Source organism: Ranitomeya variabilis, chromosome 1, assembly GCF_051348905.1.
Source record: "Ranitomeya variabilis isolate aRanVar5 chromosome 1, aRanVar5.hap1, whole genome shotgun sequence".
Classification (NCBI taxonomy): Eukaryota; Metazoa; Chordata; class Amphibia; order Anura; family Dendrobatidae; genus Ranitomeya; species Ranitomeya variabilis.
In genome coordinates this window covers 123,981,385-123,994,942 of record NC_135232.1, presented here as the reverse complement: position 1 = coordinate 123,994,942, position 13,558 = coordinate 123,981,385, and the positions used below count along the sequence as shown (strand labels likewise).

At 39.7% G+C, this 13,558-nt stretch overlaps 1 protein-coding gene across 1 annotated transcript in view; it reads left to right on the top strand.

The window, feature by feature from the left end:
* EDIL3 (EGF like and discoidin domains 3) overlaps positions 1 to 12,146 on the top strand; it is a 956,986-nt gene extending 944,840 nt beyond the window's left edge. The window contains exon 10 of the mRNA XM_077288684.1: positions 8,916 to 12,146. Coding sequence (XP_077144799.1) covers positions 8,916 to 9,065 — 150 coding nt within the window. The 3' untranslated portion in view covers positions 9,066 to 12,146. The remainder of the gene's footprint in view (positions 1 to 8,915) is intronic.
* Positions 12,147 to 13,558: the final 1,412 nt, after the last annotated feature.

Here is a 13,558-nt window from a genome sequence, read left to right as displayed (position 1 = left end):
GGAGCATAGCTCCCCCTGGCGGCCTGGAGTGTGAAGTGTGTTGTGTGGTTTGTGATTCCTGGTAAAGAGATCTCCTTTATTGCCTTCAGACGTAATATCACTCCCCCTGGTGGAAGAACGACATTACTGCAATGACCAGGACTCTGGGGCGCTGCATACCCGATTCCGACTTTTGCAGTACATGTAAGGCGAATATCGTGAATATTGCTGCCAGAGATTGACAGTGGCATTAAAGTGGTTAGAGGGGTATTCTTAAGTTGTCTCTTGAGAAATTCAGAGCATTGTACTCTTCTTAGTTTCCTTACTTCCTAATTTATTACAGGGCAGGCTCTCCTCCTAGACTGACAGCTCTCATGAATAGAACTATAGTATTAGTAGAATTATAAAGCTTAGCACAAGATCTGTTATAATCTATAATACATACAGCAGTTTGTTCTAGAGCATGTGCATTGTTGTCACTGTATTTCCCCGTAGAGATTGCATGGCATTTGAAGAAACATACAGCTATGAACAGTGAGAGCCATGATTAGGAGACTTGCTGTGAAAGGTGCAGAGAAGGTGATTTATACCATCAGAAGATCAGAGGGAGGGGAGTGAAGGGAGCAGATAACTGCTGAATGGAAATTAATGGGCTGCTGAGAGCTAATTGGGATGAATAGAGTTAACTGCTCTCCTGAATTGTAACTACTATACTCTGGGTGAGGGTCTGAAGGTTGGGCTCTAAGGAAACCAGTTGTAAACTATAAAATATAAGAACTGTCATTGCAGGAGAATGATAACAGATAGAAAAGCAAGTCATTTGCAAACTTGCTTATTTTCATGCTATGCAATTTAAGAACTTAAGAATACCCCATTAAATAGCAATGATCCAAGAAAGTTCTGGCCACTTTACAGGCAGATGTTCCTTATACAACAGTCTGCATCTGCTGAGCATGATGTCCACTCAGTTCCTAAGCCCACCCGAAGCACACCTTTTGCCCTTAAGACGTAAATAAAAGTTTTATGGTTGCAAAGGAGTTAAGTGTTGGAATATCTTAGCAATAAGACATTACATATTCAGATGGAAATGCTCCTTTGAGTCTTTTTATAAGAACATTGCTTTGAAAAAATAACTGGTAAAAGAATGCTATTGAAATAAAGCAAATAGGAAGTGATTTTTTTTTTCATTGACTTTACTTATTGAGGTTTCCAGATGAAATAAAGTAACCAGCTTAATGTGGTATATTAAGTTAGAGTTACTAGATCTCTTAAATGTCTAGCATGGCTATATATAACTGTCACTTAGATGGATTAATGCCATGTAGTCGCATGTGTTTTGTTACCATATGGTCTTCAAGAATAGAATTATACATCTTTTGAGAAATATTAACTTCCCAGACCCATCAGTGTGTTTTAAGCCAGCTGCTATCTAACTGACGATTGCCTTGAAGAAAGAGTTTAGAACAACAACTGTTTCCTACTGGGTATTCTATCATTCACAGTTATGTTTAAAGAATTGTTTTGGTATATTTTTTTCAAGAAACTCAGATTTACTTACAAATGTGCTCTTCTGTTTTAAGCAAGATACCATTAAGGAGGAACATAACATTTGCATTTCAAGACACTCCACTGCACTTTTCAAATCCCTGTAGCCTGGGAAGTGCAGCCTAAATTTAGTATAGTTGTGTTAAAATAATTTCAATAAACATTAATAAAGTAAATGGTGGAAACTAGTTTTTTTTTTCTACTTCAGACATAGGGCCCGATACATTAAGGCATTGTACATGCCAGTGTTAATAAAGAAACGTGGTGGTATAGAATGATACAAAACTCCAAATTATTTTAAGGGAGCCTATTATATGAAAAAAAAACTCTATTAACCTGCAAATATGGGGCTAATCTGCAGGTTTCTGACATAAAACACTTTTAAAAGTCGCAAAAGTGGGCAACGCATGGCAGCATGTGGGGTAACAGTACCCGCCCAACAAATTCATAAAAAGTTAGCAGCCAGGATCATATTCCTTGCCAACTGTTACATTGATGCCTCTACCCTGTGCCAGTCGTTGTAATGGTTACCCACCCCCTACAGACTTCAATATAGACGTATCACTCTCACCCACAAAGCGCTCCATGCTTCAGCATTACTTTACATCTCCTCCTACATCTCAGTCTACCACCCTACCTGTGCTCTTTGTTCTGCTAATAACCTAAGATTAACATCATCAATAAACCAAGCCTCCCACTCCAATCTCCAAGACTTCTCACATGCTGCGCCAATTATTTGGAATGCACTACCAAGGCAAATTCAATTAATCCCCAAGACCCACAGTTTTAAGCGGGCCTCAAAAATGCATTTCTTCAAACTGGCCTGTCGACTCAACATATTTATCTAACTAACCCTCTTTTGCCCATTCAAAATTTTCCTCAAAACCAGGACCCTCGTATTATCTGCGCTTACACCCTTCATGCAATTAATAACCCTTTGTGTCTGTATTTTTACACATACTGGTCAGTTACCGGTTTCTGCAGTATCACATGTACACCCTATTTATTACAATGATCACTGGACCGTACAAGGCAAGCAATTGTTACCATCCACTTTTCGTGTCTGTCTATTTCCTCATAGATTGTAAGCTTGCGAGAAGGATGCTCATTCCTCTTGATATCTGTTGATTTATGTGATTATTTTTATTCTGTAATGTCTATTGTCTGTACAAATCCCCTCTAAAATGTAAAGTGCTGCAGAATATGTTGGCACTATAAAAATAAAATTATTATTGTTATTATTATCATTACAGTATTACTTACGAAGTACAGTCAACTAAGAAGATGCACCCAATTAATTACTGTATATACTCGAGTATAAGCCAAGAATTTCAGCCCATATTTTTAGGCTGAAATTGCCCCTCTCGGCTTATACTCGAGTCATTCCCAGGGGTCGTCAGGGCAGGGGGAGCGGCAGCTGTCTAATAATACTCACCTGCTCCTGGCGCGGTCCCTGGACGTCCCTCGTTCTCCGGGCGCTGACAGCTTCTTCCTGTATTGAGCGGTCACATGGTACCACTCACTACAGTAATGAATATGGACCCCACTCCACTCCCGTAGGGGTGGAGCCACATATTCATTACTGTAATGAGTGGTACCATGTGACCGCTCAATACAGGAAGAAGCTGCCGGCGCCCAGAGAACCAGGGATGTCTAGGGACCGCACCAGGAGAAGGTGGGTATGATGGGGGCAGTGCTCTATAGTCAACTGTTCCTCGTTCCATCGTCGGTGCCGCTGTGTCTTCTGCATCCTCTGCAGTGACTTTCAGGTCAGAGGGGCGCGATGACGCCATTAGTGTGCGCGCCGCCCTCTGCCTGAGCATCAGTGTGGAGGACGGGGAAGACACAGCAACGCTCGGTGGTGGAATGGAGGACAGGTGAATATAGCAAGTGCCGGGGGCCTGAGCGATGAGAGGTGAGTATGTCATTTTTTTTAAACCGCAGCAACAGCATATGGGGCAAATATCTCTATGGAGCATCTTATGGGGCCACGTGCAGCATTATATGGGGCAAATATCTCTAAGGACCCCCTTATGGGGCCATGTGCAGTGTTATATCGGGCAAATATCTCTATGGAGCATCTAATGGGGCCATGTGCAGCGTTATATGGGGCAAATATCTCTATTGAACATCTTATGGGGCCATGTGCAGCGTTATATGGGGCAAATATTTCTATGGAGCATCTTATGGGTCCATAATCAGCACTTGTGCAGCATGATATGGGGCAAATGTGTCTATGGAGCATCTTATGGGGCCATATTCAGCATTTGTGCAGCATTATATGATACAAATGTCTGTATGGAGCATCTTATGGGGCCATAATCTGCATTTGTGCAGCATTATATGGGGCAAATGTGTCTATGGCGCATATTATGGGGGCCATAATCAGCATTTGTGCAGCATTATATGGGGAAAATGTGTCTATGGAGCATCTTATGGGGCCATAATCAGCATTTGTGCAGCATTATGTGAGGCAAATTTTAATATGGAGCATCTTATGGGGCCCATCATGAACTGTATGGAGCATGATATGGGGCTTCTGATTCAATATGGATATTCAAAAACATTTAACCTACTGATGTCTCAATTAATTTTACTTTTATTGGTATCTTTTTATTTTTGACATTTGGTAGCTGCTGCATTTTCCACCCTAGGCTTATACTCGAGTCATTAAGTTTTCCCAGTTATTTGTGGCAAAATTAGGGGTCTCGACTTATACTCGGGTCAGCTTATACTCGAGTATATACAGTAAGTGGTGGGTGCCTCTTAAATGGAACCTGTTATATAAAAAAACACTATTAACCTTCAGATATTGGTATAATCTAGAGATTAATAGCATGCTGAAGCTGTGCGGCCGCCGCCCTGAAAACCCAGTTACTGGGAGGATATGATCTTTGTTCCTCCCTGCAGCCTTGGGTTTTCAGTCATAGAGGCATAGCTGGCACAGCTTCAGTCACTGCTCAGTACATAGTAAACACCCCTCCCGGCACTGACTGAAAGGCGACTCGTGCAATGCTCACTGTGTACTGAACGATGACTGAAAACCTGGGAGGAATAAAATTCACCATCTCCTGGCAGCCAAGCTTTTAGAGAGGTGGCCGAACGGTTTCAGAATGCTATTAACCTTCAGATTAAACTTATTAACAAAGCCACAAAAATAGGACTAGAAATCCTCCAAAAATTCTAAAATTTAATACAGCAAAAAAGGGGCAGCAGTGTTTACCTGCTGAGTAATCAGAACTAATGCACTCTCAGGATGCAGCAAACCCATGTAGTAAAGATGGCAGCAACACAGGTTCAAAATACTGATGAGACAACCACACTCAAACTACCAATTCATGGAGAGGGCGATTGCTTAGTATTAGATTGCACAAAAATGGCTTGTATAGGGTGCTTCTCACACACAGGTAATGCACAGTGTCTGGCTTACAACCTATTAGTGATGGCCATACTATTAGATTAAGCGGGCTGTCCTGCACTAGGTGCATCCCATGAGAACAGACACCCTAGTTTACAATGCCAAAAATTATGAGCCTGACAGCACCCTGAAAAATGAAGTGCGAAAGATATACACTCACCGGCCACTTTATTAGGTACACCATGCTAGTAACGGGTTGGACCCCCTTTTGCCTTCAGAACTGCCTCAATTCTTCGTGGCATAGATTCAACAAGGTGCTGGAAGCATTCCTCAGAGATTTTGGTCCATATTGACATGATGGCATCACACAGTTGCCGCAGATTTGTCGGCTGCACATCCCAAAGATGCTCCATACAAGGCAGGATGGATCCATGCTTTCATGTTGTTTACGCCAAATTCTGACCCTACCATCCGAATGTCGCAGCAGAAATCGAGACTCATCAGACCAAGCAACGTTTTTCCAATCTTCTACTGTCCAATTTCGATGAGCTTGTACAAATTGTAGCCTCAGTTTCCTGTTCTTAGCTGAAAGGAGTGGTACCCGGTGTGGTCTTCTGCTGCTGTAGCCCATCTGCCTCAAAGTTCGACGCACTGTTCATTCAGAGATGCTCTTAGGCCTACCTTGGTTGTAACGGGTGGCGATTTGAGTCACTGTTGCCTTTCTATCAGCTCGAACCAGTCTGCCCATTCTCCTCTGACCTCTGGCATCAACAAGGCATTTCCGCCCACAGAACTGCCGCTCACTGGATTTTTTTTCTTTTTCGGACCATTCTCTGTAAACCCTAGAGATGGTTGTGCGTGAAAATCCCAGTAGATCAGCAGTTTCTGAAATACTCAGACCAGCCCTTCTGGCACCAACAACCATGCCACGTTCAAAGGCACTCAAATCACCTTTCTTCCCCATACTGATGCTCGGTTTGAACTGCAGGAGATTGTCTTGACCATGTCTACATGCCTAAATGCACTGAGTTGCCGCCATGTGATTGGCTGATTAGAAATTAAGTGTTAACAAGAAGTTGGACAGGTGTACCTAATAAAGTGGCCGGTGAGTGTATATGCATAATATATGAGTTATTCATCAATATTTTGGCCAAGATATGCAAGCTCGCAACCCGCGTCAAGGTCCTCGCACTTGCGAGTCCTAACACTAAACTTAATAACAAAGCCACTAAAAGAGGACTAAAAATACTCCAAAAATTCAAGAATTAATACAGCAAAAAAGGGGCAGCAGTATTTACCTGCCCAGGTCTCAAAACTAATGCACTCTCAGGATGCAGCAAACCCATGTAGTAAAGATGGTGGCAACACAGGTGAAAAATATTGATGAGGCAAACATTCGCAACCTATCAATTCATGGAGGGGGTGATTGCTTAATATTAGATTGCACAAAAGCGGCTTGTATAGCTTAAACAATAATGGCTAAAGAAAACTAATCACAGAAATAAGACTTAAAACAGCAAGTCCTAAGTCAAAAATAGGAGATGAAAGCTGCAAATTATTTTCTATGCTGAGGACTAGTGATGGGCAAATCCCTGGGGTTTGGCAGAACAGTTCAAAAAGTTCAGTTTGGGTACTACAACAGTACCTGAACCCAAACATGGACCTCATTCCCATGAATGAGGGACCCGAACATCCGTTGTTTTTCATGCTTTCATCTGCATGACAGCACAGCAAAAACTGCCTCTGATCGGCGGTAAGATCATTCGTGGCTGATTACCAGAAATACTGGGGAACCTACGCCATTTTTAAAATATATTTATTTATAGTGCAGGTGCCATCTGATGAATACTCCCATCAGCGGCACCTGCTTTCGATGTTATCAATGACAGCAGGTTTAGGCTGATGGGAGTAATACCTCTGTGACTGGAGGTAAACTTTTTTCCCTCCGGTCACAGTTGTGAGCTCAGATGACAGCGTGGGAGCTGCAGTCATGCAGTTGACAGCGTGAGAAACACCCGGTGTTTGGTGTGCTTAACCTGAGGAGTAACACAGAGTCCCTGGAGAAGTCCGGGCACAAACACTAGATGTTCGATACGGACTCCAAACTTTGCTGATCGGGTTTACCCATCTCTACTGAAGTCATGAGTTTCTTGTGGGTCCAGTTCAGTATACACATGGCACCACCTTATACAAATAGAGCTGTCCTTACATGGTGCCAAAAGAGTAGCTCCTCCTGACACAGATCATTGTAAGACCCGTAGTACTGCTATCTACTTCAGAGAGGTTCTACTACACATCCACTTCCCTAACACATATGTTTTGCTAATGAAATGCCAATGTTGATTGAATGAATCTTCCAGTCTTAATATCTGTGACTTTGTACAGTATACAGTAAGTGATTTCAGCCTACTGTGACCCAGTAATGAACACTATACTGTATGTATGTTTCAACAAACTAATCAATTCAATGTGCATAATTACAGCATAATTGTACAATTTAATATCAAAAGCCTTTCCCAGTGTGAATTTACCTGTTGTCTGAATGTCTAAGCATAAAGGAAGTGCTCCAGCTATTTTTGCTGTGTCTTTTATACAGCTTAGATGTAGAAATACTTGACACTCATATAGAGGTGCTTAAGAACTTATTTATTGAATGAAGAAATTCCAGAAAAATGAGACGTTTCGGTCAATGCCTGACCTTCATCAGTCATCAGGATAGAGTAGATCTGTGTGGAAGCGCCCTGTGTGAGAGTCTGCAGTGTCCACTGCTAAGACAGGAAGTGCACTCGTGTGCCACCAGAATTACTATAATACAGCTTAGACTATTATTAACTCCTTCCTGTGCCTAATATTTTGGCAATATTTGACATTATTTTGGGAAACTTGTAAATATGATTAATCTGCAGGTGAATAGCATTAAATAATATTAGAATGCCTCAACATCTTCAGGAAGAAAACTTTGCTTTAACCACTCACTTGCAGTCAGTCTGGCAGTGAAGTCACTGCTCACTATACTGTGAGCGCAGCTGCAATCACTCTGCGCATATGTGCCGAGCAAGCTGTCAATTAAAGAGCCAAGAAGAAAGTGTAGTGAGTGGTAACTGTGATAACGCCATACTTTCTCCAATGACTGAATGCGAGCGACTACAAGAAGTATAGAAGCTTTTTTTTTTCTGTTGCTGCTTCTCCAGTGAAGCAGCATATTCTTTTTTAATACCAACAGAGCAGGTGTTGGCTGTAGAAAAAAATAGAATACAGCCTTATGTGATTTTCATGCTATTTACCTGCAGTTAATCTGCAGGTAAAATTCATTTCTGGACATGATGGGTTCCATTAATAAGGGTAGGGGAAATAAAACATTGCTAGATACCATTAACAGCATCTTATACTCAGGAGATTAAATCCATATTTTCTAGGACAAAGGCTATAATAAACTATGGCCAAACACTTCAAGGGTTATTTTCATGTTCATTAATGTATGAAATTGCAAAATGCTTGTAAAAAAACAATTTTTCAATTTTCCTGTTATTAAATATCTTCTTAAGATATTTCTTAAGAATGAATGGATTTTTTTAATTTAATGGTTTACTGCTCATTGCAAAGGTTACTGGCCATCACTGCAGTCTAACATGCACGCAATAGAGCTTGTATGCGCTGCTGTTAAGCTGGATAGAATGCTATTGCGCATTGGTTGTGCCGATCCCAGCCAGCTGCAGTGTAACTGCTCTTCTCCGGTGCGGAGCGGCAAGGAGGCCTCATATAGCAGCATCGGACAGTGCAAGGTTTGGCCATCAGTATGATGCCTGTGGGTCAAACGGTCAAACAGAATCATATCTCCTCCAAGCAATCAAAAAGCTTAGAAAGCAATTTTCTTCAGTAGAAGATGAGAAAACCTCTTAAATACACATTACTTGGTTGGCCAGTCCCAACAAAATCGTTACGTTCATCTTTCCTTAGCCTATTTTGCAATATTATCTATCTTAACTCAACATATATAGTATCTTCTATTGATATATATTTTTATTATTTCCAGGTCTTTCAGGGAAATTTTGACAATGACACACACAGAAAGAACGTTATTGACCCACCGATCTATGCAAGATTTATAAGGATCCTACCGTGGTCATGGTATGGCCGAATCACATTAAGAGCCGAGCTCCTAGGTTGCACTGAAGAGGACTGACAGCTTTCATCATCTGACTATTCAACACAAAGAAATCATCATTTGAATATTTCAAAAACTGTGCAAAACCTAAAAGAATAAAAATGAATGGATTTTCATTTGAACAAGTGCTCACTTTTTGGTAGGCTGGTAACTGTTTTTGCAAGGTAGTCTGTGCCTGCCCTTAAAATGATCCCACCAGTAAATATCCTTCAAATACTGTCCCTTTGTATTGAAATGTTTTCATTTTCTTCTACGTTGTTCACACTGGTTGAAATACGTTAGGAAGAGAGGCAGCATCATTTTATTCATTTGTTACCTTTTGCGTGTCTATATTTTTATGAACGAAAGAAAATGCAATTATAGGGATTTTTAACCCCAGCTAAAGAAATCGCAAACAGAAATTTGTTTTCATATCAACTTTACACCTTTAAACCCGATGCTGCAGAGTAGCAATAAGACGTCTCTGGGATGACTGCATTATCCTAATTGCTTCCCTTGTGCCTATCGAAATATTAATATTTACATCTCAGATTTTAGAAATCCATTTGATTTACACCTGTGAAATTACCAATCTTCAATAACATATTTTCCTCTTAATTTCATTCCTATTGTGCATGTTCTTGAGGCATGTTATTACTTGTGTTGAAAACATTTCCTTCCTCAATGACCTGAATACTAAATGTGTTGCAAAGACTGGGATTTCTTTTCTGCATGTCATAAACGTAACCGTACATCAATATCTCATTCCTTTTTACTTTATTACATAGAATGCACTGACGTCCAAGAATATTAGACTAGCAAATCTCTTCTGAATTTGCCCAAGGCATTATATTTCTTTGCAAACTCTTTTTTTAAAGCATAAGAACAGTACTAAAAAAAAGTTTTACATAGTAAGCAGAATTGCATATGGATACAGTATATATATATTAATATACATAAATATATTTAGTTTAATCTGAATTATTTTAGGAGCATACAGTAGCATGGAGAGAGATGATAAAACTGATAGGCTTGTACACATAATGCTTTTCATATGTCGATTGGCATGTCTTCTAGTTTGCAATTTGTTGAACATAGTCTTTCTTCATAAGATAAAATGGAAAGCAAATGTATTGTATTGATGACATACAACCAGAATTCTTTTTCCAATTGTGGACCTACATATGTGTTTGTGTAGAAGAAAAATATTGTTTTCCCGTTGGTAACACCAGTTGATAAAGAGTGTGATAATGTGGTGGTATCTGCTAAACTTGTTCTGGTTACTTCAGTTATTGACCAATTTAGTTTAGGTGTATGCACCCCCATTTTCCGTTCCACTAGAAATAATTTACTATATGTTACGTCAGACCTATATTTACAATAAAATTCCAAAAAAGACATTACTTTGCCCACGCCAGAAGGAAATACTGGTTGGAACAGTAGATACCGCATGAGCCTGATGGGGGCTTCATAAGAAGATGCCAGTATTATAAATGGTCGTAGATAGGAGCCCCGTTGCAGATTTTGCATTGAAAACTAGAAGTTACATCTCTCGAAGTGGCAGTTCTGAGTTATCAAGAAGTAGGGATCCAGAGGAAGACTTACAGATTAGTAAAAGTTAGAGAGTAGACAAAAAAATGAATAAATATAACAATATAACTAATAGTATTACTAAATATTACGCTAATAAAAGTAGATAGTTATAAAATAAATCAGACATAAGAGGCTTAGACCAATATTTTCATTCAGTATTTCTCTCTGGTTTCGCCAGACTGAGAAACGAGGGGATTTTAATATTTCTGAACTGATCTCTTAAGCTTATCTATGACCGCTATTGAGGTCAAATGATCCTTATTTTTACAATTTTAGTTTTAATTGTGCTACATATCTAATTCCACTAGATGTCTATGTCCTGTCTGTATAATGTTCTTCAAAAAATGTAAATTGTGTATGATGTTGTATTCAACCTTGGTGAACAATATTAAAGAGAAAGTCAAACATAACAACGACCCTTGGTTGTAAATTAGATATTGAAAAACACCGCCCACACTTTGCACTTTACGATATAACGTTTGATCACATTTATTATGATATTTTTTCCCTTTCCATTTATTACACATGTTTGAGTACTGCAATGTTTAAGTAACATGCTTACCTTCATTTTCCCATTTCACACCATGTGGTTATGGTTCTTTTCCTTTTTAACATCTATATGTAAAAGCCTTCAACAATCTTTCTACCGATTTAGTGTATCAGACAAAAATATGAACGCATCTATGCAGAAACGCCGAAAAGGGAAGTTTTTTTTTTGTCTCTTTGGTTAATTATTATACTTCTACTGTGAGAGATTTCAAAGTATTTAAATTTGACTTTTAGAGGGTTTTGTATATGAATTATTTAAAACAAATTAAAAGAAAGGAAAAATATTTTTTGGGAAAATTCCTCTTGCATTTTTAGAAAGCATCTGCTTATGCTTAATGTTATATTTACACAGGACAAGAAAAACATAAAAATGATGGTACTTAAGAGATTCTATGGAATTAGGAAAATGTATGCTGCCTTCCAGAAACAGTGATACTGCGGTCAATGGAATATGTGTGATAATGCATCTCGGTTATACTCCTGTGAATGAATGATCAATAATGGTGTTGTTTCTGGAAGAAAACATCCATTTTATCTTTTTTGCATTAAACCCCTTTAAATAGTGAAATGTTCTAAGGACCTAATTCAGAACCACAGGACAAAGTTTATCTAAAATGTCAGAGAATCATTTATTTAATGCTCCGTATTGTTTTACATTTTGTCCCCAAAATATGTTAGGATCATTCACCCAAAGGGCTTGTTGCAAAACCTGGTTACAGTTTTATGTTGACTTTCTCTTTTGATGCAATTAATTCAGCTTTGAAGACAAAAGACAAAAAACGTACAAAAAAATACAGTGATGGTTAGGGATCTCAGTAAGTATAAAATATCAAACACAGTAACCTTTGCAACTTTTCAAACTGTGTAATACTGAAATGTTTTGTAAATATTAAAATCATGTACGTTGATGTAAAATCAGTATGACATTGTCTAGTCTTCAAGCCTAAAATAAACTTTTAAAAAATGTAGGCCATTTTATATGGTTTCTGTGGTTTTATTTTTCATTTAACATAATCAAATCATGGGTAAAAACAATTAAAGGGTTGTTCAGCTCTGGAATGAAAGGTCCTAATGTTACGTGATGAGGTTGCCTTCTGCTAGACATTTTGAGCTCTGATGAACATTATTTTGAATTAAACCCATCAAACAAACATAGAAACAAACATCAGAATCCAGGAAAGTAATATTTAAGTGTGATTTTATAAATTATCAACATCAGACTTTAAGATATGGGTAAAAAGGTTAGTCCAATCATACAATCATGCATGGACCTTTGGGTGGACATGAACATAGTGTTGTATTATTACTGCTCTTATTTATTTTTTAAAGCTATGGTAATTTCAGGTTGTTGTAGATGTGAAGACAATTTACATACAAAATACATATGTTAAATACAGTGAACAAACCAACAATGACAGACTGATGCAGAAGGGGAGAGGAACCTGACCTTACCAGCTTACAATCTACAGAGTATTGAGAAAGAAGACAGTGGTAGTGAGGTGGCACCAGGATTATTTTTTATAGATATGAATTTTCAAACTGTGTCTGATGATTTCAATTGTGGAAGAAATTCAGGCAAACTGAGTCACTTAATTCCAGAGGATGAGGCAGGCTGCGGAAAAATATTGGTAGATAGTTGGGTGAGGAACGTATAAAGAGTAGTGTTGAGCGATACCGTCCGATACTTGAAAGTATCGGTATCGGAAAGTATCGGCCGATACCGGCAAAGTATCGGATCTAATCCGATACCGATACCCGATACCAATACAAGTCAATGGGACTCATGTATCGGACGGTATTCCTGATGGTTCCCAGGGTCTGAAGGAGAGGAAACTCTCCTTCAGGCCCTGGGAACCATATAAATGTGTAAAAGAAAGAATTAAAATAAAAAATATCGCTATACTCACCTGTCCGACGCAGCCGGGACTTCAGCGAGGGAACCGGCAGCGTTGTTTGTTTAAAATTCGCGCTATTACTTGGTTACGTGAATTCCCGGCTTGTGATTGGTCAGGTCGGCCATGTTGCCGGGACGCGGACCAATCACAGCAAGCCGTGACGAAATTACGTCACGGCTTGCTGTGATTGGTCCGCGTCCCGGCAATATGGCCGCCCTGACCAATCACAAGCCGTGACGTCACGGGAGGCTGGACACGCGCTCATTTTAAAATGGGCGCGTGTCCAGCCTCCCGTGATGTCACGGCTTGTGATTGGTTGCGCCGCGGTCAACCAATCACAAGCCGGGAGGCTGGACGCGCTCATTTTAAAATGGGCGCGTGTCCAGCCTCCCGTGACGTCACGGCTTGTGATTGGTTGCGCCGCGGTCAACCAATCACAAGCCGGGAGGCTGGACGCGCTCATTTTAAAATGGGCGCGTGTCCAGCCTCCCGTGA